The sequence below is a fragment of the Theropithecus gelada genome, chromosome 8 (genome assembly GCF_003255815.1).
Source record: "Theropithecus gelada isolate Dixy chromosome 8, Tgel_1.0, whole genome shotgun sequence".
In the NCBI taxonomy this organism is placed as follows: Eukaryota; Metazoa; Chordata; class Mammalia; order Primates; family Cercopithecidae; genus Theropithecus; species Theropithecus gelada.
Genome location: NC_037676.1, coordinates 121787534 through 121815406, shown reverse-complemented (window position 1 = coordinate 121815406; position 27873 = coordinate 121787534). Strand labels below are relative to the sequence as shown.

The following is a 27873-nucleotide window of genomic DNA, read 5'->3' as shown; positions in this document are numbered from 1 at the left end:
GGGATGAGCAGAATGTTCAGATAGATGGCTTGGGTGAGCCTAGAAATGAGATTTAACATCATTCTCCTTCTGCTTCTTGCTTTTTCTTGATTTTAAACACCTTAGCCTGGGTGCAGGGAGAAGGACAGGGAACGTGGACACTCCAAGTATACTGACTTGATTTTTATCAACTACATGAATGTATTATCACCCCAAAACTATGTACCTCTATTATTCATCCATAAAAAAATGATTAAAAAAAGAATATAAAGGTGGATTGCAGAACTCCTAGGAAAACAGTTGGGACTAGAGCTTGTCATGAAAGAAGATGGCTGGGATGGAATAGACCCTGGAAAGGCAGAGTGAATATTCCACTCTATTGTTCTATTTTATTTATTTGTTAATTTAATCATTTTATTTATTTATTTTTTGTACACTCAACTCATCAAGATTGTCTTTTCCATTGCACACAGGAGTGTGTGGCATTACTGAGGTGTCACCATACACTCACTCTGTTTAAAAGAGATAGGCCGGGCATGGTGGCTCACGCCTGTAGTCCCAGCACTTCGGGACGCCAAGGCGGGCGGATCACGAGATCAGGAGATGGAGACCATCCTGGCTAACATGGTGAAACCCCGTCTCTACTAAAAATACAAAAAATTAGCTGTCTTTACTAAAAATACAAAAATTGCTGGGTGTGGTGGTGAGTGCCTGTAATCCCAGCTACTCAGGAGGCTGAGGAAGGAGAATCCTTTGAACCTGGGAGGCAGAGGTTACAGTGAGCTGAGATTGCGCCATTGCACTCCAGCCTGGGCAACAAGAGCAAAACTCCGTCTCAAAAAAAAAAAAAGGAATGAAAGACACAGGGAAGAGATGATTATGATGAAGGAAAGCAAGGCGCGTGGTTGCAGGACAATTTCAAATGCATACAGGAACACCGCACATCTGTAAACAAATTGCCTTTAGATCTCTTTGAAGTATCTCAGCTATCAGCATAGCTAAGCTTATTTATTTAAGCTTGTTTATTTAAGCAGCTCATGGGAATGAATTCTACTGAAAATTTACTAGATAGATGTTGAAACGAGTCTATCTAAGCGGTATCCTTAAGGAATATTCTATTGTAAGTACTTTCCTTATATTTATTTTTACTGTAGAACTTTCTCTATTTTTTTCTTTTCTTTTCTTTTTTTTTTTTTTTTACTTCTCAACCCCTCCTGCCACCATGGTTTCTTATGGTTCAGCATGCACTGTTGATAGGTTGGTCAAAGACAATAGAAAAATGTGGTTTATGGACCTCTGCATTGGAAATGAATATTATTTTCTAAACTGAACTGGTATGGTTTGTATGTCTTTCAACATCCTAGGAGCAACCATGCAAAAGTGTTTCACATCTCATGGTCTGGTCAATCTGTTTGCTTTAGTTGAACTGATCTGATGCCTTAAAGCCTGGGATTGGATGACTCTGACTTTAATGAGGACAAAGGACAAAGAATGTTCAGATAAATGGCTTGGGCGAACCTAGAAGTGATATTTAACATCTGTTCTCCTCCTGCTTCTTGCTTTTTCTTGATTTTAAAAGTAAGACATATGAATTATAAAAATGAAAAATTCATAAGCATGTAAATACGAAAAATTATAAATCACATGTCAATAATATTTGTTAGGATATTTACATATATTATGTGGTATATATTTTATACATAGATACACAAGCCCACACGCACATATATGGTATATATTTTGTACATATATACACATATCCAGACACACATCTATTATATGATATATATTTTGTACATATATACATATCCACACACACATATATGGCATGTATTTCATATATATGTACATATACCCACACAGACATATATTGTACACTATATATTTTGTACATAAGTATACATACCCCCACACACATATATTGTATGGTATGTATATATAATGAGAGAGAAGGAAAGAGAAGGTAAGTAAGCAAACAAAAGACCAGGCAACTACATGCAAATTTGTAGAATGTTAGAAATTTCAAACAGGAAGGTAAAAATCTTCTTCCTCTCTTTCTCATTTTTCCTAAATGTAATTCCATAAGCTGTTTCTTACAGAAGGAAAAAATTTATTCACACCTGCATTTTAAAAATGTGACACAAACTTGGACATTTTCTTCCTCCTTCTGCCCCACTCTGTCACTCACTCGTCTCTAGTTCTGGCTCTGTTTTTAGTTCTATCTTCGTTTCTATCCTTATTGTCCTGTTTATCTCTATTTTTAAACACAAAGTCTAATATATAGCACTCTACCCTGTATTTATTCTTTAAACAACTTATTTATATCTTTTGTAGATCTTTCCATATTAGCCTACACAGATCTGACTCATTCTTTTTAAGGGGTGTGCAATAGCCCACTTATGGATATAGTGATTCTTTCTTTCTTGATGGGAAAAACAACTTTGGTTGATTTCAGGGTCTCTACCTGTAACAAAAGGGCTGCAATGAACAATGGACATTTTTTTGTACATGTAGCTTGGCAAATTTTGCAAATATGTGTAAATGGTAAATTTCTAGTAATAGAATTTCTGGGTGAAACATTTATAAGCATTTTAAAATATTGATAGGTCTTTCTAAATTACGTTCTACTTTACAAAAATTTTAATTCCTAGAAACATTTATGAGACTGTTTATATTTTCCATTTATCAGAAATTGTTTTGTATATTGAGATGAGACTCTAACTTAATTATTTCTAGTCCCTACTTACTGATGGGGCCCCATCCACAACATTAATCTACATATTTTCTTTTCTTTTTTCTTTTTTTTTTTTTGAGACGGAGTCTCGCTCTGTCGCCCAGGCAGGAGTGCAGTGGTGCGATCTCAGCTCACTGCAAGCTCCGCCTCCCGGGTTCAGGCCATTCTCCTGCCTCAGCCTCCCGAGTAGCTGGGACTACAGGCGCCCGCCACCTCGCCCGGCTAGTTTTTTTGTATTTTTTAGTAGAGACGAGGTTTCACCGGGTTAGCCAGGATGGTCTCGATCGCCTGACCTCGTGATCCGCCCGTCTTGGCCTCCCAAATTGCTGGGATTACAGGCTTCAGCCACCGCGCCCGGCCAATCTACTTATTTTCTAGTATCAAACTGCTTTGATTATTTAACTTCAGAATATACTTTGCCATCTAGTCTTTATCAAATTACTTTTCCTTTCAAGAGGTTTTCTATTTTAAAATATTTTATTTTTAAATAAGCGTTTAATATTTTTTCTTTCTTTTTTTTTTTCTTTTTTTTTTTTTTGAGACGGAGTCTCGCGCTGTGTCACCCAGGCTGGAGTGCAGTGGCGCGATCTTGGCTCACTGCAAGCTCCGCCTCCCGGGTTCAGGCCATTCTCCTGCCTCAGCCTCCGAGTAGCTGGGACTACAGGCGCCCCGCCACCACGCCCGGCTAGTTTTTTTGTATTTTTAGTAGAGACGGGGTTTCACCATGTTAGCCAGGATGGTCTCGATCTCCTGACCTTGTGATCTGCCCACCTCGGCCTCCCAAAGTGCTGGGATTACAGGCTTGAGCCACCGCGCCCGGCCTATTTTTTCAAGTTTAATGAACTCTCAATATTTTTGGCTGTGATTGCATTGAGTCTTCAGGTTTGTTTGGGAAGAATTAGTATTTTTATAATATTGATTTTTTTACCTTTAAGGTAGCATGTCTTTCATTTTAATTAGATCATATATGTGTGTGTGTGTGTGTGTGTGTGGGTGTGTATGAGAGAGAGAGAGAGAGAGAGAGAGAGAGATACCTTGGCTCACTGCAACCTCTGCCTCGCAGGTTTGGGCAATTCTCCTGTCTCAGCTCCTGAGTAACTGGTATTACAGGCACCTGCTACCACGCCGGGCTAATTTTTGTATTTTTAGTAGAGACCAGGTTTTACTGTTTTGGCCAGGCTGGTCTTGAACTCCTGGCCTCAGATGGTCCACCAACCTCAGCCTCCCAAAGTGCTGAGATTACAGGCATGAGGCACCTCCCCCCACCTTAATTAGATCTTAAAATTTTTTTTTTGGTAGAGTTTTCTTATGTTCTTCATGTAGGTTCTACATACATATGATTAAATTTATACCAAATAAAATACCTAGCTATTTTATCATTTAGGCAGTACTGAGAATGAAACTTCCATTTAATTTTGAAACTACATTGTGTGCATATTACAAATTTGTGGAATTTTTATCTCACTGAATCCTTTTTTCTCCCAAATTTTAGTTGATTCTTTTGATTTTTACATACACGTATATCATGTGAAAATATTGATGGAAGATTTTTTTGAGAAGCCGAGATTGTAGAGCTTGTATTTGTAAAACACCAGCTGAAACTGTAAAAGTCTTCTATTTCAATCTCATATATTCGATCTGTTCTTGGAACATTTGAGCTGAATTTTCCTTGCAACAAGTTTTGGATTTTTAAATAGGGACATGCTCTCTTGTTTCTAAGGATATAGATCAAGGTACGTTCTCTGTGGTCATCGTTAGCAGCCATGGGGCACTAACCATCACAGATTTGCAGTAATAATAATTATAAATAGTAATTGAACCAATCGCCAACACTTGTTACTCTTTCTTTATGTCTGACATGCGGTTAAGTGTTTTACATGGATTGATTCATTTAATTCTTATTTCAACATAGAGTTACTTTTATGAGTCCCCCACTTTACAGATGAGGAAATCGTAGAACAAGGAAGTTGGGCAGCCTGCCCAGGGTACATGGATAGCAAGTAATGGAGCCAGTCTTCTCCTCCAGAGTCCACTGCAGCATCACACCACGCAGCTTCCCAGTGCCACCTCTCCGTGGTGACACGACCACTCTCCAATTCATTGTCTTTGCCTCTTGTTCTTTGCAGTGCTATCGGACTCCCCCTGGACTAACATCTCCGGATCTTGCAAGGGCAGGTGCTTTGAACTTCAAGAAGCTGGACCTCCTGATTGTCGCTGTGACAACTTGTGTAAGAGCTACACCAGTTGCTGCCATGACTTTGATGAGCTCTGTTTGAAGACAGGTATGTAACTAATGAGTCCTCTCTACCTTCAAGTAGACGGCTGAAAGGCTGCCTGCTATTGTATGCATCCTGGAGTGGCCACCCTGCTTTGGTCTATCCAGATTGTGGATTGTATTTTCGTTTGTTGAATGATCATTGGTTGTATGAAGAGCATACCCTGTGCCAATGACCATTGTTTCCACACAAGATCCAGCAGAGTGAGGTTCTTTGCAGCTGCAGTCATGATGTACTGGTTTTGGAAATGGTTTTTTTTTGTTTTCGTTTTTGTGTCTTCACCGTCTTCCTTTCTGTCTCTTGCTGTCAATTCCCATATTCACTGCTAGGGCGTGTGAGCTCAAATTGCGTATGTTCTTTTTTATTACTTATTTATTAAGAGACAGCGTCTCACTGTGTTGGTCAGGTTGGTCTTGAACTCCTGGCTTCAAGCAGTCTTCCCACCTTGGCCTCCCAAAGTGCTAGGATTATAGGAATGAGCCACTGTGCCCAGCCTAATTGTGTACATTCTTTTCTTTTCTTTTCTTTTCTTTTTTTTTTTGAGACAGAGTCTCGCTCTGTCACCCAGGCTGGAATACAGTGGCATGGTCTCAGCTCACTGCAAGCTCCACCTCCCAGGTTCACATCATTATCCTGCCTCAGCCTCCCGAGTAGCTGGGACTACAGGCACATGCCACCACGCCCGGCTAATTTTTTTGTATTTTTAGTAGAGATGGGGTTTCACTATGTTAGCCAGGACGGTCTTCATCTCCTGACCTCGTGATCCTCCCACCTCGGCCTCCCAAAGTGCTGGGATTACAGGCGTGAGCCACTGCGCCTGGCCTGTGTATATTCTTTTAAAACATTTTTTTTTCTTGCTTAGCCAGCTTCTAGCATTTGTTTTACTTCATCTTATTGTATAGTAACTGTTAGTCTGCCTGTCATTCCCTACTGTCTGTGCAAATGGAAAATTGTTATGGAATTCTGTTTGGAGTTTCATGCTCTGGGTAGCTCTAAAATCTTCCTCCACACTTTTTGTGACTTTCTTTACATTTCTTTTGTATTGGAACAGTTATTAGGATATACAGGCTTCTGTATGAATGCACATAAGTTGAGAAAAACACCTCTGGGGACTTCTGCCATCCCGCCTACTAGGTTTTCAAGGCCCGGTATTTCAGATAGGATTTTTTAGATATCTTGTAAGCTATCCACCATGCTTCTGGACAACACCATATTCAAACTCTCTGAGAAAGGCAACAGTCAATCCTGTTCTTGACATCACCAGAAGCAGTTTCCACAGTTTCCTTGGCCAGATATTTCTTGTTTTTGGACTTTTAAGCTTAGACAATTCTTTCAAAGGCCTAACTCTTACTATCATTGCTGTTAGCTTGATCTTTCAAATGTTATCATTAGAAACAGATATTACCGTGTTTTGCTTAAGTGGTAACTCTTGATTTATATGAAATCCAACATAAACTTCCTTACTAGTTCTAATTGGTTTTCCTCCTGCGATCCTGCAATAAGAACAGCTTCATTAGGCTGTTTTTTGCAGAATACATTTTCCAACCATTTAACCACTTTTTTGGGGGTTGCTTTCCTTTGGAATTTCTCCCAGTTTCTTTTAGTTGTGGGTCTGCAAACTAAATTGCTGGGACTATTGTAAGCTGAATGTATAGATGGAACAGATGTTCCAGCAGAGATTTTTGGCTCTAAAACATTATTTCAAGCCAGCAATCTGTGTTTGCTTGGCACTAAGGAATTTACTAATGTTTTATGTTTCCTCCTTACCTTGAGTATCTTGTCTGTGGCATGTAAAATCAAACTTCTGGATTCCTGGTCTGAGAATTCTTTGCAAAATGTAATGAATCCCTGACTGTAGCTTAGCTCTCTTTTGAATGTAGTTCATGCCTTTGTTCCTCAATTTTTTAAGGATGGGATATAATAATATCTTATAGTCCATTTCCCTGTGTACAAAGATAACATATCCTGAATGTGAAGGAATCAAATATCAAATAATAATAAAAGGATGACGAGAAAAACAAAAGTCTCTGGGATTCTCTTTTGCTGAGGGAGCACTGCCTAGAAACAACCACAGTGTTTCAGTGAAACTTTGATAACTCTGTGTGTGTTTTCAGTATGTATCTATGTGTGTATGTATATTTTTCCAACTGTATGTATATATATGCATGTGTGGGAAAGTATCTGTATTAATAAATCTTTATACACATCATCATTTTGAATGGCTACGTAGTATTCCATTGAACTGTTGCAACCTAATTCGTTGAGTAATTAAATGAATATTTCCCTGAGTTTTGCTATTATGAATGGTGTATCAATGAACATAATTTATGCATATTCATACTTTTGCCTATTTTCCTTAAGATAAATTTTTGGAAGTGGGATTTTGGGGTCAAAGTATATATGCATTTTTAAAATTTAAATATACATTACAGAATTATACTTCTGAAAGTTTATGTTTCTACCAAATGACACAAGGGCCTTTCATCACTTCCTTTTAAGCATTAAATATTCTTATTTTTAAAAATATTTTAAAAATAATCTGGTAGGTGACCTCCTCCTTATTTTCCAATAAGGTTAAATAATTTTTATGTTTATTCCCATGTTTGAAAATTACACAGATGACTGACTTGTCCTTTGTGTATAGTTCACTTTAAACTCTGGAATTATTTTTGATTTCATTCGTACATAATAGTTCCTCAATAAACATAGCTTATTAATAATGATATTCTTTTGTAAGTGATGTAGATATGATTTTCTTATGGAATTAGGATTAGAATAAAAGTTTATTGGTGGATAGAATCACCTTGAATTGAAAAAAAACCCCACAATATCTCTAGTCAAAGCAACCTTAGAAAATTGCTCATCATTTGGGAAGAGCAGGTCATGGGAAAAGCAATTCTAAGCACTTAATCTGCTCAAGAAGAGAAGGGAATGGAAACAGGATATTGAAAAATCAGAATGGCTGGGTATGGCGGCTCACATCTGTAATCTCAGCACTTTGGGAGGCTGAAGGAAGCGGATCACTGGAGGTCAGGAGTTTGAGACCAGCCTGGCCAACATGATGAAACCCCATCTCTACCAAAAATACAAAAATTACCCAGGCATGGTGGGAGGCTCCTATAATCCCAGTTTCTTGGGAGGCTGAGTCAGGAGAACCACTTGAACCTGAAAGGTAGAGGTTGCAGTGAATTGAGATTGTGCCACTGCACTCCAGCCTGGCTAACAGAGTGAGACTCTGTCTCAACAAAACAAAACAAAACAAAACAAAACAAAACAAAACAAAACAACAAAAAATATCAGAGAACAGAGTCAGGATGCAAGGGTAATTCTAAAAGAATAAAAATTAAATAGAAGTTGCGTAGTTTTCTGGCTAACGATTGACCAAAAGGGGCAGGGGTAGCACTTATGCCAAACAACTAATATCTCTTTTTTTTTTCTTTTGAGACAGAGTCTCCCCATCGCCCAAGCTCGAGTGCAATGGTGCGGTCTTGGCTCACTGCAACCTCCGCCTCTCGGGTTCAAGCGATTCTCCTGTCTCAGCCTCCTGAGTAGCTGGTATTACAGGCATGTGCCACCATGCCTGGCTAATTTTTTTGTATCTTTAGTAGAGATGGGGTTTCACCATGTTGGCTAGGCTGGTCTCGAACTCCTGACCTCATGATCCGCCCGCCTTGGCCTCCCAAAGTGTTGGGATTACAGGCATGAGCCATTGCGCCCGGCCCGTAATATCTCTTTATTAATATATTCACCTAACAATAGTTTCTCTTGGTAGAATATTACTAAGAGGCAGGATTGCTTTCAAAATCATTCCTTTCCACTTATGACATATTTTAAGAGATAAAGACCTGAAGTGTTCATAGGTATTTTAGCTCAGTGACACCTTTCTTGACCATTCTACTTCCTGGAGTAGCACCTTGTTTCACCCTGTCTTTCTCTATCAGTGCCACCTGTTACTTCCTTCACAACACTTGGCACAAGCTGAAATGACCTTGCTTACTTGTTTACTTGCCTATGATCTGTCTTTTCCAATGGGAGTGTAAGCTCCATGAAGACAGACCTAGTCTCTCCTGTTCTTTATGACATCCTAGCACTGAGAACATGGAAAACATGGTATAAGAGTCAATGAGTAAATGAATTAACTATGAAAGTTCTCAATACAGTAGTTGTGAATTTAAAGAGTTATATTTTATCTCCATAGTCATTTCCAATTCAATTTAATACATATTCATTGAACACCTAGCAGGTGCCAGGCACAGCCTCCCAGGTTTACAGTCTGCCACTGGAAATAGAAGAGCGAAGAGAGAGGTGTTACTTTTCCTGCCATGGAGCTTACGCTCTAGCAGATGAAAAAGTCAGAAAACACAGCACTCCTTTTAAAATGGAAAGGTTGTTTTGCTGAATGTAAGAATTAAGCAGTGAGCCCTCAATCAGAGGGAAATCTGTAACCCATTTACTTGGCTTGTTGAAAGTAGGAACTCTGACCTGTCTTTGTAGGTAGGACCACACTTGGTCAGTGGTTAGAATCTTGAGCAAACATCGTAATGCCCCCTTTATACTCTTCACATCCTATTTAGGACTTTAACCTCCAAGTGCAGATAGAAACCATGTAGTGGTCCTGTGATTTGTGTTTGAATCACACTGATTAAGGCTAAGCACAGCTACTTTAGGCAGGGCGTGGTGGCTCATGCCTGTAATCCTAGCACATTGGGAGGCCAAGGCAGGAGGATCACCTGAGGTCAGGAGTTTGAGGCCAGCCTGGCCAACATAGTAAAACCCCATTTCTATTAAAAATACAAAAATTAGCTAGGCGTGGTGGCATATGTTTGTAATCTCAGCTACTCAGGAGGCTGAGGCGGGATAATCACTTGAACCAGGGAGGCGGAGGTTACAGTGAGCCGAGATTGCACCATGGCACTCCAGACTGGGCAAGAGAGCAAGACTCTGTCGAAAATAAATACATACATAAATAAAAATAAAGCTAAGCATATCCACTTCAGAAAGTAAAAGAGCCAAGCTACAGAGGCTGTCCCTACAATAATAGGTAGCCCTATCACAAACCTTCGATGCCATAAATGTGTTGGATCCTTTAGGACAATTGGAGAATGGCAGGGATACTTGCTTGCCTTTCAGGGCCCCGTTTTTCCAAAGGAACCCAGTTGCATTGTGATGTTGTTCTCTGATTTGAAAACTTAGAAATTCATCTTATCTGTAAGTTCTCCAAATGTCATCTGGGCCTCAAGCCAACTCAAATTTCACAAGCAGAGTAAATGATGTGAGATTTTAGCTCTCTTCATTGGAAATCCTGTAAGCAATTGTGGCTTCTTTCATTTGGTTAGTGTGCAGCAGTGAAAATGTTTTATTGGGATGATTTTAGCCCGTGGCTGGGAGTGTACTAAGGACAGATGTGGAGAAGTCAGAAATGAAGAAAATGCCTGTCACTGCTCGGAGGACTGCTTGGCCAGGGGAGACTGCTGTACCAATTACCAAGTGGTTTGCAAAGGTACGTGTTTCTTTGGATTGGCCTGAGCTTTGAAAGAATAAAAACTGGAGGTGCTCCAGGAGATCCTGGATGCTAGGAATAGACCACACTGGATATGAGTGTGGGAGGAAGGAGTGAATTGTCCTTTTTAATTTCTCATGCTTCTTCATTAGTTTTGCTACTCTGCATTTCACTGATCTGAAGTAAAAAGGAAAGAAACCAGAATTTCTTAATTAGACAGAACGATAATAATGAAGAGATTTCTAAATTTCCTGTCTTGGTTTTAGGTCAAGTTTTCTAGAAGCAGAGCCTGGGACAGGAATTTGGTACGTGCAGTTAATTGAGGAAATGGATATACTGCAGGAAAACCATGTCGGAGGAAAGGGGAACAGGATAGGGAAGTAGGAGTGTGGAGAGGCAAGTGAGGACGTGCTCTCGGTTGGCCTCACCTCCCTTTATTGCTTGCTCTGAAAAGTAAATCCAAGTCGCTACTCTTGAGGCAAGGGGCCAGGGCTTTTTCATCCATTGGATGTAAGCTGTTCACCAAGGCATTGGCAACGGCCCAGGGATGGGGGTACTTGCTGGTAAAGGGGATGAGGGGACCAGCATTTCCTGTTATACCCCAAAGCCATATATGCATGAGTGTTGGCTTTGTCTGGTTGATTGTGGAATATGATGCTTTTATTCCAATAATTAACAATAGACAATGGATTACAGAAAATATAAAAGATGCACTTACTCTCTTTAATGGGTTTAAGTTGCCATGCAACCCACTTATAGAAGTTGATAGGAAGATCCAAGAATCTTTACCTATTGTTCGTAAGTCACTTTTTAAATTTCTAAATCAAGTCCTTTTCATTATCTCTGATGTGGAACTTTTAAGAAGAAGTTTGTTAAAAGATTTCAGGAAAAAAATCAAGTCAGTTCTGCAATATGTAAGGTGTTTAGCTGTGGCAAGAGGGTATTATATTAATATATTTGAAGAATTTCCCCATACAAACAATTATTGTATTGTTAATTTCCCCTACCCAATAATTATGCTTTTATTTTGAAGCATAACATTGGTTGAGAATTTATTTCCCTTTCTTTTTTAATTTTCCTGTGCAGTAAGTGTACTAGGAAGCCACAAAGGCTATTAGAAATAAGTTTTTTTTTTTTTTTTTAAAAAGAAGCCCTTGGTATCATTGATCATTGAATCATTAAGCATTGGCTTTTACTGGTGTAAAATTCTAGTTTCAGTACTTTTGTGAGGCCCACATGTGTGCTCTGGGTTACTATATGTGCACTAAATATTCTTTATTTTAAGGAGTATAGTAGTTACCCCATTGTCCAGTAGTTAGAGTCTTACTGACCAGAGAAGATTTCCAGTTCTTTCTACATGGGACCAATTTCTCCAATGTGTTGGTTACGAATTTTACTTCTGTTCAGGACATGTAACTTTTGTTTGTCTTAAAATAATTTAAGGCAAATTCTTTTTGATAATTTTTATTTTCTTCAAAGGAAAGCGTATTTTTTATTGGAGGCCTTTTCTGTTCTCTATTCTCGATAGTGGTAACTCAGGAAAGACAGGTGTATGCTCTTAGATCTTGGTGGAAGATAAAAAGTGAAATTCAGCATTTTTTTTCCTTTCTAAATTCAAGGGCTGTATGCAGATTTATTGGCAAATAATCTTTCTATTGTAATGTTCCATTTATTATCTCTGTAGATTCTAAGCTTTTTTTTTTCTTTTTCTTTTTTCTTTTTTTTGCATCTAAAGGGATGTTTTGCCATGCTTTCTATGTCTTTGAGATCTCCAGTGGTGGAGAAAAGAATGTTCCATCTAATGACCAAACAGTTTATTTCTGGAGGGATACAAACATGAAATTTTGTTCACTGACGCCACTGGTTTTTTTAATCTACAAACCATTTAGACTCGGAAGGCTCAAATAAACACCTCACCACTTGCGGTTATTAAATCTTAGCTTTCCCATCATGTATGGGTGTACTTTATAAGCCAAACCAGAAACTAGAGTTTTTTTCAGTTTTTTTTTTTTTTTTTTTTTTGGTGATATCCCATAAAGAAAGTATCAAACAGGACACAGATCCCAGAATTGCGAGCTTCAAGGCATGGCATTTGTAATTAGATTCAACAATACATTTACCCGTTTTTCCTTATAGGCGAGTCCCATTGGGTTGATGATGACTGTGAGGAAATAAAAGCTCCAGAATGCCCGGCAGGGTAAGTGTATTTTATGACTATTTTGAAGTTTTATGTATTAGCTGATAAACTCTCACAGGAAATGAAAAGTGTTTAGAAACAACGTGAAGCTGAAATCCTCTTATACAGGCAAACTTATGAGTACTTAGGAGGAATTCATCAGTCGAAAGGTTGAAGGTACGTCTTGAAATGGTGACAGTTTTCTTTGCCCCAGTTTTCTCCAATCATCTCTGCACATACTATGGGGTCTGAATATCCCCTATATTCCACCTCAGCTGAAGATTTTACAAAGTGCATCTGAATATTCTGGCTAAGACTTTTTTCAGTATTGTTTTTTCTGGAGTTCTTGTTTTGCCTGTTTTGTGGGGAGTGGGGAATGAAACAGGAAGTCTAGAGAACCTTTAAAACTATGTTATCCAATAAGTAATTATTACTTCTTGATTACACACCTGTAATCCCAGCACTTTGGGAGGCCGAGGTGGGCAGATCACTTGAGGTCAGGAGTTTGAGACCAGCCTGGCCAACATGGCAACACCCTGTCTCTACTAAAAAAAAAAACAAAACACACACACACACACACACAAAATTAGCCAGGCATGGTGGAGCGCATTTGTAATTCCAGCTACTTGGGAGACAGAGGCATGAGAATTGCTTGAACCCAGGAGGCGGAGGTTGCAGTGAGCCAAGGTAGTGCCACTGGACTCCAGCCTGGATGAAAGAGACCCCCTCTCAAAAAAAGAAGTCATCCGAGACAGTGGAACATCCGGCTTCCGAATGGGAACCTTTATAGCACCAATGACCAAAGAGAGAATTAAATATGGGTGATGTTGAAAAAGGCAAGAGAATTTTTGTTCAGAAGTGTGCCCAGTTTCCACACTGTTGAAAAGGGAGGCAAACACATGGCTGGGTCAAATCTCTGTGGTCTGTTTGCAGGGAAGATAGATCAGGCCATTGGATTCTCTTATACAGAAGCCCATAAGAACAAAAGCATCACCTGGGGAGAGAATACACTCATGGAGTATGTAGAGATTCCCAAGAAGCACATCCCTGGCATACAAATGATCTTCACAGACACGAAGAACAAGGCAGAAAGGGCAGCCTTGAGAGTTCATCTCAGAAAAAGCTACCAATGAATAATAACAGGTCACTGTGTTATTTGTTACAAAACAGAAATGTTTCATGACTTTTTAATTCGTACCATAACTTCACAGATCTCATACACAAGAATTCAGATAATGAATGACTGACAGAATATTTTTGTTGGGCAGTCTAGATTTAACCATGACTGGCTTGTGGTTAAATGGTTAAATGAATATGTTCGGTTTTTTAATTTAATTTTATTTTTTTGAGATGGAGTTTCACTCTTGTTGCCCAGGCTGGAGTGCAATGGTGCGATCTCAGCTCACTGCAACATCCGTCTCCCCTGTTCAAGTGATTCTCCCGCTTCAGCATCCCAAGTAGCTGGGATTACAGGTGCCCGCCACCACGCCCAGCTAATTTTTGTATTTGTAGTAGAGATGGGGCCAGTCTCAAACTCTTGAACTCAGGTGATCAGCCCGCCTCGGCCTCTCAAAGTGCTGGGATTATAGGCGTAAGCCACTGCACCCGGCCAAAGTTTTTTCTTGGAAATGATTGCTCCGATTATTGAGAATCACTAGGAGTAATGGCAACTCTGTGGCAATAATGTTTCTAAAAGCTTAATGTGTTACTGTTTAAGGTTTGTTCGCCCTCCATTAATCATCTTCTCTGTGGACGGCTTCCGTGCATCATACATGAAGAAAGGCAGCAAAGTCATGCCTAATATTGAAAAACTAAGTAAGTAATTTCCATACTCTGTGTTCTCATCTGTAATCCAGGATCTCCACAGTAACCAGTGGGCTGTGGGCTTTGAGATCTATGAGCATGTAGTTTTAAACGTGTTTTATTATTTAAAATACAAAAGTGGAGGCAACACGTGTCTGAGTGTTTATAAAATGGATTTTCTATAAGCAATTCCTGTTGGTTCTTTTGTTCTAATATTTGCAATTCTCTTTCCAGGGTCTTGTGGCACACATTCGCCCTACATGAGGCCGGTGTACCCAACTAAAACCTTTCCTAACTTATACACTTTGGCCACTGTAAGTATTTCTTCAAATGATATATGTTCAAAGGGTTGATTTCATCCTGGAATGACTTTAAAGGGGAGACTTTACTTTTAAAATGTGTTCCTTAGTGTTCACAGAAAATCTTTCTGTTTTCCATCTTATCTGGGTCGTTTGTTCACAGCAAATGCCTTTTACAGCTTTGTGGGCGATTGAACTTCATTCCAACTTGAAAGCTGAAACCTTTTTTCAGGTGCAGTTCTGTTTGAACATATACATTAAACTTCTCTCCAATACCGGAGGGTCTATTGTTTATTTTCTGAATTTGCAAATAAAAATGTTGACTTCAGGGCTATGTTTTAGTTCTCAGGTACTTTAAATTCTATCACTCGTTCTTTAAAACGTAATTTATTTATCTTTTTAAAAATTGATTTGGAGAGGAATAGAATTTAGAAAGAAGGAAAAGTGTATTTAGAAATAGAAGCTTCTTTGGAGGCACATGTATACATTCCAAACTAAAGGTTAATTTATAATAATGAAAATTATTGTCATTTTATTAAATTATAGCGGTAAAAAACCCCAATATTAAGTTTCTTATATCAAGTTTCCCAGATGGCTTATAATTTCTCCCATAGATATTATTCACGTTTGCTCAAACAGATACACAGTGAAGGTTGTAGATGTCTTATATAATTTTGGAAATTAAGTATTGCTGTAAAACCTTCTATGCTAAGAAAATTTATACTAGAACTAATGTATGTGGATTATTGTATTGTTATTTTAACAATAAATTTGCTTTTACAAAAAGGGGCTGTATCCAGAATCACATGGAATTGTTGGCAATTCAATGTATGATCCTGTATTTGATGCCACTTTTCATCTGCGAGGGCGAGAGAAATTTAATCATAGATGGTGGGGAGGTCAACCAGTAAGTTTTGCATTTATTTTGTGTGTGTGTGTGTGTGTGTTTGTGTGTTCATGTATTGAAACATTTCATCCTCAAATTTGTTAGATGTGGAAAAAATGCATATAATTTCCTCATACTTGGCAATGTTTCCATCTTTTGATACTTTTAATATACATATAAACATGAAATATGTGTATATATGCATTATATATGTATATATGTATCTGGATATATGTGTATATATTGTATATTTATATATGTATGTATACATACAAATGTGCACATAGAATATACATGTATGTATACATATGTGTATGTGTCACTGTGTGTATATAAGCATGCATGTGTGTGAGGCTATGATTATAAAAGTGTGAGATGATGAATGTCTTCCCTAGGATTATGGTGGTGACAATGGTGGTGAGGTGAATTTCAGAACCATTTTGACAAAGAATAGATCTCATTGATTTCCCAGATTTAAGGGTATAATGAAAAAGAGAAGTGCATGACTATGACTTCCCCAATATGTTAGCCCCGATGCTATAATAACAGAAACAGGGAAACTTGCTGAAAAAAGGGAACTCACTGAAATCCACAGTAAATTCATGAATTCTTTTATTTAATCTATTTTTTAAAAATCATGGAAGTTAAATATAAAAAGCAGAATCCTACCTTGATACTGAAATAGCAAATTAATACTTTGAAAAGAAATCACCCTGTTTACTTCGGATCAAATGACTGGACAGAAAATAAAAAGGGTTGTAGGTGGCTTTCTACTTAATGTTTTTCCTGTGACCGTGTGTATGGTTATGCAACTTGCTTTGGTCAGACATGAGCAAAGCAGCATAAAGCCACAGTTGTTGAATGTGCAGAGCTGGGCTGAAGTGTACAAGCTTCTGGCCAGAAGGATCAGAATCACCTCGGAACATATCCCAGGGCACACAGGCAATCAGAAACATGTAGAAGTAAGATGGTAAGTGGTCCCATCTCATGCCAGTTCTGACTGGAGACGGTGGCTTCCTGGAGCACTGGTTAGAGAAGAGGGCTGGGAGAACTTTGTGCACTCAACCGTGGCGTGACTGGTGGGCAGTGTCTGCACACATCCATGTATCCACCATGCCTCAATGATCTTGTACCTGGAAATGTTTGCTGCAATTTATGGACAAAATAAGGACTACAAATAGAAATTTTTTCTTAAGGTATCTCACTTTAAGAAAAGGTCAGTTGTGATCAAAATATTTATATTGCATAATAGGTAAATCAGTATGCAAGGATAAATATGAGCTTTTTATTAAAAAAATAAACATTGGAAGTTCTTGTACATCTGCAGAAAAGTTTCTTTATAATAGATGTTCTGATTCTGCTGTCTTTATTCAGGCTGGACTCCCAGAAGTCCATAATGGCCTAGGGTGTGATCATAGTGAAATTTGTTGACAGGGTGGATTTTTCAAAGTTTATGATAGGGGAATATTTTGTGAGTAAACAAAATGATTGAAATTAGAGCTCCATTAAGATTTCACTAGTGGGTCTTTTATATTAATTTGATCATGGAAACAAACTTACCTGAAGAACCTTAACGGATTAGAGATAAATAGTAATTTTATCAAATTGGATCACCTTACATCAACTGTTGACATAAGGTTTGCCCTGGGTTAGGATGACTCAGAAGAAGATGAGGCCACATATTCATTAACTTCTGCAAAAGCAGAGCAGAGGAAATGCTGTTAACCTGCCCAATGAAGTGAAGTCTCTGTTTCAACTCTGTTTACCTGTTTCCTCACTAACTCCCAAAGTTGACGCATCTGACCAAGTTTAGTACTCTCCTCATGCTGACCAAGATTTGTGGTGAAATTGACTTATGTTTCTGTCATCTTGGGCAAGATGGCCACCATAAGAATTCCTAGGAGGGGCCGGGCATGGTGCTTATGCTTGTAATCCCAGCACGTTGGGAGGCTGAGGTGGGTGGATCACGAGGTCAGGAGTTTGAGACCAACCTGGCCAACATAGTGTAACCCCATCTCTACTAAAAATACAAAAAATTAGCCAGGCGTGGTGGCGGACGCCTGTAATCCTAGCTACTCGGGAAGCTGAGGCAGGAAAATTGCTTGAACTGGGAGGTGGAGGTTGCAGTGAGTTGAGATCGCACCATTGCACTCCAGCCCGGGAGACAGTGCGAGATTCCATCTCCCAAGGCAGATGGATCACAAGGTCAGGAGATCGAGACCATCCTGGCTAACATGGTGAAACCCCGTCTCTACTAAAAATCCAAAAAAAATTAGCTGGGTGAGGTGGTGGGCACCTGTAGTCCCAGCTACTCGGGAGGCTGAGGCAGGAGAATGGCGTGAACCCAGGAGGTGGAGCTTGCAGTGAGCCGAGATCGTGCCACTGCACTCCAGCCTGGGGGACTGAGCAAGACTCAGTCTCAGGAAAAAAAAAAAAAAAAAAAAAAATGGAATTGCCAGGAGCATAGTAACTACAATTTAAAAGCACATTTTATTGAAATTTGGCATATTGGAAAAACATATAGACAAAGTATTATTGTTTTCTATTATACAGTAGGGTGTCCTATTATACAGTAGGGTGACTATAGCAAATAACAATGTAGAAGATTTTAAATGTTACTGAAAAGAAATGATAAATGTTTAAAGTTATGGGTATGGTGATTACCCTGATTTGATCATTATACAATGTACACATACATTGAAACATCACACTGTATCCCATAAATATACACAATTATTATATATCAGTTATAAATACAAAATAATTAAAAAGAAACTTTAGTCAAAGTATAAGAATATAAGCAACTAAAAGTACTATAGGGAAAATAATTAATGAATATTCTATAAGCATGTATACCATCCTTTCAGAGGCTTCTATATTTTAAAATCACCAGTGAAAAAATATTTATAAAAGTCTTATAAAATTTTATACATATAAGAGAAAATATTTATACGAATCTTAGACTGATAATTAAATTAAACTCAATTTATTTTTACTGAGGGACTAAACCATGCAAGACATTTAGCCAAATGGCATAGGGGTCAGATTACTTGGTGAATAAGAGCCACTTCTTGTCCTAGCATAAACTCTAGTAGATGGGATGAGGCATTTGTACAATGGCCATTTGAAAATTTGAATCTCACCAGGCATCTTCCAAAAAAATTTAATTTAATCTTTTATAATTTAATTTAATCTTTTTTCTTTAGCCTTGATATAGCCAATTAAGCAAAGTCTAGTCTGCTTTTAATTTGCTAATACTCAGCATGCATTGCTAGAAGCAGTCATTTGCTGTAGGACCCTACATTTCTCATAAGTAGTTTAATGCAGTTCCTTAGGTGGCTTGGTTTCTTTGGAAATTCTCTCTGCTACGGTCCTGCAATTTCTAATACAAAGATACTTCCATGGGGTTGTTCCCTGTTCAGTTTAATCTGGATTCTCAGCAATGGGAGGAATGAATGGGATTCCTAGGAGCTGACTAAATGTGGAGATTTGAGAAACAAGTCTAATACTCCATCATGATCCAAGTCCTCTGAAGTCAGCATTTCTGGAGTAAGATGTTTCTAAGAGAAGCAGATTGTTATTTTTTTAAATGTATTATTATTATTTTTAATGAGACAAGGTCTCAGTATAGTTACCCAGGCTGGAGTGCAGTGTCATGATTTTGGCTCACTGCAGTCTCAGCCTCCTGGGCTCAAGCAACACTCCCACCTCAGCCTCCTGAGCAGCTGGGACTATAGGCTCACACTGCCACGCCTGGCTAATTTTTGTATCTTTGGTAGAGACAGCATTTCGCCTTGTTGCCCAGGATTGTTTCCAACTTCTGAGCTCAAACGAGCTGCCTGCCTCAGCCTCCCAAAGTCTTGGGATTATAGGCGTGATCCCAACTGCAACTGTCCAGCAGATGCATTCTTATTACTTAAGTTGCTTGACCTCTAGAATTGCTCTCTGTCAGTATCGGTGATACAATCAGTTGGAACAGAAACCATTTTAGTAAACGACTGCAGTGTAAAAATGCAAGAAATGTGTGTTTAAGACAGAGACAGCAAGGAGAAGAAGAATGACACAGAATAGGGGTGACTTTCCAGGCCAAAAGGGATTGACTTGATGGAAAGTACAAGTCATTGCTAACCTCTTTTTATCTGTTTTATTGTCCTGATAAAGGGACATTTCTTTTCAGGAACATTTAACCTATTCTTTATTCTGTCGTTTCTTTTCCATATACTACTGTAGACCTGCAGTTTTTTTCTCCTTGTACTGTATCCTAATGTCCCTAGTTAGGGCGAGATCTGCTTACCTGGAGCCTTTGCTTACCAGCCTCTTATTTTTCTTCCAAATTTCAGCTGAAGTGTCTGTCCCCAGGAGGCCTTCCTTCCCTCAGCATTTCCAGCTCTGGCTAAGCAAAGTGACTCTCCTTTGGGCTTTTATATTTTTTCTATCATAAATTTGACAACCTCTTATTATTATTATTTTTTTTTGAGACAGAGTTTTGCTCTGTTGCCGAGGCTGGAGGGCAGCGGCACAGTCTCGGTTCACAGCAACCTCCACCTCCCGGGTTCAGGTGATTCTCATACCTCAACCTCCTGAGTAGCTGGGATTACAGGCACGTGCCATCATGCCCAGATACATTTTTTTGTGTTTTTAGTAGCGATGGGGTTTCACTATGTCAGCCAGGCTGGTCTCGAACTCCCGACCTCAAGTGATCCGCCTGCCTTGGCCTCCCAAAGTGCTGGGATTACAGGTGTGAGCCACCATGCCCGGCCTGACCACCTCCTTTTGAAGTTGGTTATTCACAGGTCTGCTTTACCCTGTGGGTCCCATGCAGATAGGGACTTGGTGTATTTCTGTTCTGAAGACCCAATCCAGAGCCTGGCTCTGCTGTTGTGTTTTGGATGGAAATGTTCTTTGCTTCCTTCAGGGGCATTTTGCCCGTGCTTCCCCTAGGGTAGGTGGGCTTAAGGACAGCCCTCCATCTCAGCCTCAGCAGCTCCTGGCCACATGCCAACAGCTTCCTCACTCACCTCCTTCTGGCCCTAATCACGTGGAAAGCAGCTGCATCGGGCCCCAGTCTCTTCTGCTGCCTCCCCCAACCCTCACATCCTTAATGTGTTCTGATTCTCAGCAATTGATCTGCTGAACCAAGTGCCCCACCCATCCCCTGGTCTCCTAGAATTCTGTTTATCCTAGCTCAATGCCTTTGAATGCAAAGGAATGATTTCCCCTCGAGGAACTGCTAGAAAGACTACACTAGTAGTTTATGTTTTTTGAAAAAATGTTTTTGGCTAATATTTTTCTTTTTCCAAACTTCTCCTTTTCTCCCAAAGCTACATGCTGAATTTGAGAAAGTGTTGAATTTCATATTTAACCCATTGGTTCCTGTAGAGGAAGCTTTTTTGATTCCTGATAAATAGCATATCACAAGATATAATATCATTCCCATTTGTCCCCTTTTCACAAGGCAGCATCTAGGACACAAATGTCGAAAGCTGGGCCTCCTGATAAAGGAAAGCAATGCAGGGAGTTTTGGGATTAGAGGGAGAAAGCCCAAACCCAGTGTTTACTTAAGCTTATTTTTTTAGCTGTGTGATTATTATTATTATTATTATTTTTTAAAGACAGAATCTCGCTCTGTCATCCAGGCTGGAGTGCAGTGGTACGATCTCAGCTCACTACAACCTCTGCCTCCCAGGTTTAAGCGATTCTCCTGCCTCAGTCTCCTGAGTAGCTGGGATTACAGGTGCCCATCACAAGGCCTGGCTGATTTTTGTATCTTTAGTAGAGACAGGTTTCACCATGTTGGCCAGGCTGGTCTCAAACTCCTGGCCTCAGGCAATCCGCCCTCCTCCGCCTCCCAAAGTGCTGGGATTATAGGCATGAGCCACTGCACCTGGCCTGATTTTTTTTTTTTTTAAACCACCCTCAGAAGAAATTTATATTGCATTCAAATTCAAGAAATTTTAACACTTATATCTCTGAATTAACAAGGAACCGGGAAGCTTCTCTCTCTCTTTTTCATAACCTTATCGGCTTGTATTCACTTTTCTTTTCTGGACCAATATTTTAGTGCCTTTTTTTTTTCTCCCCTTGGGAAGAAAATGTGCTTTTCGTGTTAAGTATTTTATCTTTTTTGTTCACTTTTTATACTTTTCTGATCATGCTCTCAATTTTCTTTTTGAAAATGTGGTCAACCTGACTTTTACCAGGAATCAGGCAGAATTTTTCTGCTTTTTGATTTTTTTTTAGAAGAAATACAAATTTTACCTTTAAATTGCCTCCATGGTTTACACTGTATGCTTCTAAGACACACTGCTTTTTAAAATTGGTTAGTTTTTTTTTTCTGATTACAAATAAGTTGATTGTCACTGTAAAATTGTTGGAAAGTACAGAAAAATATAAAGAACAAATGATCTTAATTTTGCCATCATAATAATTTTAACATACCCTGTCATTTTCACTCTGAATGCTCCTTCCTTTTGACACTATTAAGACCTCTTCAGTGATCTTTTTTCCCTGAGGATTACTGAGTTAAATTAACTCTCAGAGCTTCCTGTCGCCCTGATAATGCCACCATCAGCATGTATTCTACAGTATAATATTTGAAAGTGCAGGGTCATTATTTGACAAATTTGTATTAAACAATTGTTTTCCTTTAGGAAACTCCACATTAATCTTAAATTTCATAGATGCCAAGTATTGCCTAGTACAATCTCCTTGGAAATAGCAAGGCAGTACATCTAGGAAGTTGTTTGGATATTGAATATGCTAAGATTGTGTATGTGCAATTAAAATAAGTATGAAAATAGATCCCTTAATATAAGGAACTGGCCTCTTTGGGAACCGGCATGGTTTTACAGTGTGTCCAGCACTTCATTTGAGCTCATCTTCTTGCTGGTGGAGGTGCTGGAACAAGAATGAATGAAAGTCCAGGACACATTCTGAACCCTGGTTGGGCTGGGGTTCCTGGAGGATGCCAGAATTTGTCTTTAAAGTAGAAAGAGCTTTGGACTAAATGGAGTGAAGCGCTCTCAGAGCAATCTGAGATTCTTACGTCTCCGAACATCCCAGGGAACCAAAAGTCTGGCCAAGAAGGTCTGGTCCCTCAGAGCCATGTGAATAGGATGAGGTCCCTACCTCTCCCAGGCTGATGAAATTCACCAGCAGCTCAGAACCCACAGACTGAAGAGTGCTCTGTACATTCTCCTGCCCCATCCCTCATTTGCCAGCTACAGTAGCTGCGAGTTTGGGGCTGAGGATTTCTAGAGGCTCCAAGGGGTCTGGAACCCTTTTCAAGCTTTCCCAGGGCAGGTATCCCAGACGATTTTGAAACAATGGCTAAGCTCCTGGATGTTCTCCACCTCCCAGTTACCCATTTCCTGAAAAAATACGTTGTCACTCTTTAAGGATACTCTCAAAGGCTGGAGACAATGAAACCAGAAAAGGGGTTGGCTATAGTTCCCAGATCATTTTTGTTTTGGTTTGAGGCAAACCACAGTTCTCTCTCTTATTTGCTTCTATTCTCTTTCCTTAAGTGAGGGGGTTTCTTCTCATAGACTTCTGTTCAGTGGGACACTTGCCATCTTAGGCTGTTTTTAATGTCACTAGAATAACTGGATTATTTATTTCCATTATTGCATAACAATAAAGACGGAAATTTATCGAGTGTTTGCCAGATGTTAAGACACTGGTTTAACGACTTTAGATGTATTAACTCATTAAAGCTTAGAATAATCCTATGTGCTAGATAATATTATTTACATTGTAAAGGAAACAGAAACACAAAGATATTAAGTAACTTGCCAAAGGACTACATGGCTGGTAAGTGACAGAAACAAGGCTTAAAATCCAAGCTGTCTGGTTGCAGAGCCTAGGTTCTAAACTCCTATATCTTATGCCTCCCCAATAGCACACGGTGTAAAGAATATTTTAAAAACCTTAATGAAGTGCTTGGTTCACTTAACTTATTCTAGGAACTCTCATCTAAAATAATATTTACTAAAAGGCTAGGTAAAAGATACAGGAAAAATCAAAATTAAAAATTAGCCTTCTTCCCCCTTCTCATTCATCTAGTTTAAACTAAAACAAGTCAAACAGGGTTCCAAAATTCTGACATCTGGGTGCCAAATTGGGGCAGTCCCTGAGTCTTTCAATAGTAAAGGAAACATATGGCTCATTCTTGGGTCCTTTCATGAGCAGAATTCTGCTGCGTCAGTTAATTGTTCAAAACGATGATCAGAAAAGACAGGTACAGGAGAGAGGCTTTTGAGATAAAATAAGAGTTTTAAAAATATGTCACTAGAATCATAGCAGGAGCTTTTGAGAGCTTTTGCAGAGAATGTGTTGAATAATATTTGTGGAAATAATGATTCTGACTTCCAGATGTGAAAATAAATGGTTGCAAATAATGGGAAATTTATGTTGGGGTGTGAGTAGAGTATAAGATATCTGATCTAATGTGTCTTAAAAACTTTTTCTTTTTTGACCAAAACTCAGAACACATTTTAAGCCGCTTATATTTTCCTCATTAGCTATGGATTACAGCCACCAAGCAAGGGGTGAAAGCTGGAACATTCTTTTGGTCTGTGTAAGTTACCTTTATTTTGTCAATGTTTATAAAATGACAGCTGTGACTCCATTTATAAAACATCAATTTAGTTTTTATTTTGTTTCAGTTAAATGTGAAAATATAGAATTTTTGAATATTTACTAATTCAAAATAACCTTCCAGGTGTTTTTTTTTTTTTTTTTTTTTTTTTTTCCTGAGGTCCTCTCTCTGTGCCTCATCCTACCTTCTCTTTCTCCTCCAGCTCTCCTTTTTTCCATCCTGTCTCTCTCTCTCTTTTTTTTTTTTTTTTGAGACAGAGTCTTGCCCTGTTGCCCAGGCTGGAGTGCAGTGGCGTGATTTTGGCTCATTGCAACCTTGGCCTCCCGGGTTCAAACGGGTCTCCCCTCAGCCTCCTGAGTAACTGGAATTACAGGTGCCTGCTACCACTCCCAGCTAATTTTTTGTATCTTTAGTAGAGACAGGGTTTCACCATGTTGGCCAGGCTGGTCTCAAACTCCTGACCTCATGATCCGCCCACCTCTGTCTCCCAAAGTGCTGGGATTACAGGCATGAGCCACCATGCCTGGCCCCATCCTCTCTTAACAGAATGTAAGTAAGATGGTCTCTCCTTCTTCTGGATGTCCTTTAGATTTTTCTATTCCTGTCTGTAGGTTTTTGGTAACTTGCCATCTAGGACATGCATATTTCTCTTAGACTGTTTATGGCAGTGGCTTTCCTTATCATTTTCTATAAATATATGAGAACATATTATATTTATTTTGGTTCACAACTTAAAAAAATCTAGATGACCTCAGGCCTCTGGGGAGCCGATGGAGTGGTCTAGAGATTGAAAGTTCCAGACAGGAGGCCGAGAGGAAGCCTCTATTTTCACTTCATTTTCCCACTGAACTCCAGGATTTTTCTAATAAGAAAATGGGGCTCCTTCCCATCCCTAAAGAAGTGATGGGGGATTAAGGAGTTAATGTTCATAAGCCTTAAGATGAATCTTACCTAATAAAAGTATCAACATGTTGATGATTTTTAAGGTTCCTTAGTAAGAAAAGGAATCTGTTTCAACTTTCACGGGGATTTTGTTCCCACTGAGATGTTCTTTCCATCTTTTTTTTTTTTAAACCACCTAAAGCTGTTTCCATATTTGCCTCTATGCCTAACAAAAATCTGACTATTCTATAATAGCAGTGTGCTGAGAGCCATCGCAGGCTCAAATTAATCCAGAACGGTACTGTCTATATTCTCTAAAATCAGAAATAAAAGTAGCTTTTTCAGATTTGAAGGGCTAAACTGAAATCGGATTTGGTGATTTGAATCTAGCACAGAGCGTCTCTTTAAAAGATTTCTTTCTTTTTTTTTTTTTTTCTAAAGAGGTTTCTGAGTTGAAAAGTAAGTGTAGGTAGGTTAGAAATGATACTGCTTAATATAAACAGCATGTTGATTTACCAATGTTATCCTATGCCTGACATTTCTTTAACTCTTGACTGTCATAGATGCTTATAGAAGTAATTTCTTCTGCTCTGTAACATATTTGCCTGGCAGAATGGAGAGTAGCCAACAACATAATTAATACTGAGTCCCCACCTTTGCCCCCCTGAAACTGCTGCAAAGCCTCATTGAAAAGGCCCAGTGTTCTGGTTTTGAATGGCAATTTTCTCCACCCATTTGAAACCACTTATAAGAAGGTGGCTTTTGTATGCTCCAAAGATGTCTGTAGCTTTCATTTGCTTCTCAGACTATTATTTTATCTCTGTATCCTGAAAGTGACTTGGATTCATTTTTTTTCCCTTTTTTTTTGAAGCATTTTACAACTTTAAAAAATAAGATCACACTTTCAGTTAAGAGAATATATATGTCAAGGAAATCTACACAGTGTATATTCTGAAAACTTAAAAAAATTTAGAATCTGATTCAAACCATAGACTTAGACTTTGAAGGCCATATTTTTAACATGGTTCTGTACTGCAACCTAGAATTAGTCTTGCTTTTTAATGATAGTATTTCATTCCGAAATAATCTTCGGCTGATGCTCCATTCTTTTGTGCCAATTCATGTTCAAAGACAGTAATTCCCACTATGTATGATTGTTTACGTTCATTCTCATCCCAGCTTGGCTGCTTATTAGATTGGTGACCTTGGACTAGTGATTTAATCTCTCAACAAATCCATGTCCTCATCTGCAAATAAAAGTTATAGTATCTTCAGCCGGGTGTGGTGGCTCACACCTGTAATCCCAGCACTTTGGGAGGCTGAGGCAGGCAGATCACCTGAGGTTAGGAGTCGAGACCAGCCTGACCAACATGGAGAAACCTAGTCTCTCCTAAAAAAAAAAAAAAAAAAATTAGCCAGGTATTGGGGCGCGTGTCTGTAATCCCAGCTACTCGGGAGGCTGAGGCAGGAGAATGGCTTGAACCTGGGAGGCAGAGGTTTTGGTGAGCTGAGATCATGCCATTGCAATCCAGCCTGGGCAACAAGAGTGAAACTCTGTCTCCAAAAAAAAAAAAAAAAAAAAAGTGTATATATATACTATATATTTATCTATGCATATTATATATAGTATATATATTTATATATGTATATATAAAATACATATATATATATAGTATCTTCATCATGGGATGTTGCAAAGATGCAATGAGCTAACATATTTAAAATGCTTATGCCAGGCATGGTGGCTCATGCCTGTAGTCTCAGCACTTTGGAAGGCTGAGGCAGGTGGATCGCTTGAGCACAGGAGTTTGAGAACAAGCTGGGTAACATGGCAAAACCCTGTCTCTACAAAATATACGATAATTAGCCAGGCATGGTGGCACATGCCTATAGTCCCAGCTACTTGGGAGGCTGAGGTGGGAGGATCACCAAGCCCGAGGAGGTTGAGGCTGCAGTGAGCTGAGATGGCACCACTGCACTCCAGCCTGGGCAACAGAGTGAGACCCTGTCTCAAAAATAAAACAGGCTGGGTGTGGTGGCTCACGCCTGTAATCCAAGTACTTTGGGAGGCCGAGGTGGGTAGATCACGAGGTCAGGAGATTGAGACCCTCTTGGCTGACACAGTGAAATCCGGTCTCTACTAAAAATACAAAAAATTAGCCGGTGGTGGTGGGTGCCTGTAATCCCAGCTACTGAGGAGGCTGAGGCGGGAAAATGGCGTGAACCCGGGATGCGGAGCTTGCAGTGAGCCGAGACCACACCACTGCACTCCAGCCTGGGCGACAGAGCGAGACTCCGTCTCAAAAAATAAATAAATAAATAAAACAAATAAAATGCTTATTAGGGTACTGGTACATAGAGAATAACTAATAAATGGTATTTGTTTTCTTATTCACGTTCTGTCTTTCAACATTGACTAGACAAAGGCTATATGTGTCTTAAGGTAATTTGCTCCCCTTTACTAGTAAATACTTAATTTAGTCTTTTTTTTTTTTTGGCCATGTCTAATATACTTGGTCTCACGACAAATTCTCCATCAATCAGTGGTGGTGAAGACAGCAACATGTACCCTATTTCTTTTTTTGCTCTTTCTTGGTCAGATTTATTTGTGCTGTCTGTGTATGGTATTTGAATATTTGAAACACTATTGGCTAAGGGCCATGTCCTTTTGGTCTCTGAGGCTATTTCATAAAGATAACCTAGAACTCCTAGGAAACTTAGGGACAACCTTGCCCAACT

The 27873-nt window shown here is 39.1% G+C and overlaps 1 protein-coding gene and 1 non-coding gene across 6 annotated transcripts in view; one reads left to right on the top strand and one right to left on the bottom strand.

The window, feature by feature from the left end:
- The window catches only part of ENPP2 (ectonucleotide pyrophosphatase/phosphodiesterase 2), a 118190-nt gene that overhangs the window by 43092 nt on the left and 47225 nt on the right, over positions 1 to 27873 (top strand). For all 5 annotated transcript variants that reach the window (XM_025393769.1, XM_025393770.1, XM_025393768.1 and 2 more), the window contains exons 3-9: positions 4840 to 4995; positions 10364 to 10489; positions 12626 to 12686; positions 14383 to 14480; positions 14703 to 14782; positions 15555 to 15674; positions 24176 to 24231. In XM_025393769.1, the coding sequence (XP_025249554.1) occupies positions 4840 to 4995; positions 10364 to 10489; positions 12626 to 12686; positions 14383 to 14480; positions 14703 to 14782; positions 15555 to 15674; positions 24176 to 24231 (697 nt within the window). The remainder of the gene's footprint in view (positions 1 to 4839; positions 4996 to 10363; positions 10490 to 12625; positions 12687 to 14382; positions 14481 to 14702; positions 14783 to 15554; positions 15675 to 24175; positions 24232 to 27873) is intronic.
- Positions 410 to 487, bottom strand: LOC112630865. The gene has a single exon (XR_003120993.1). It is a non-coding gene; the product is annotated as a small nucleolar RNA SNORD55/SNORD39 (small nucleolar RNA).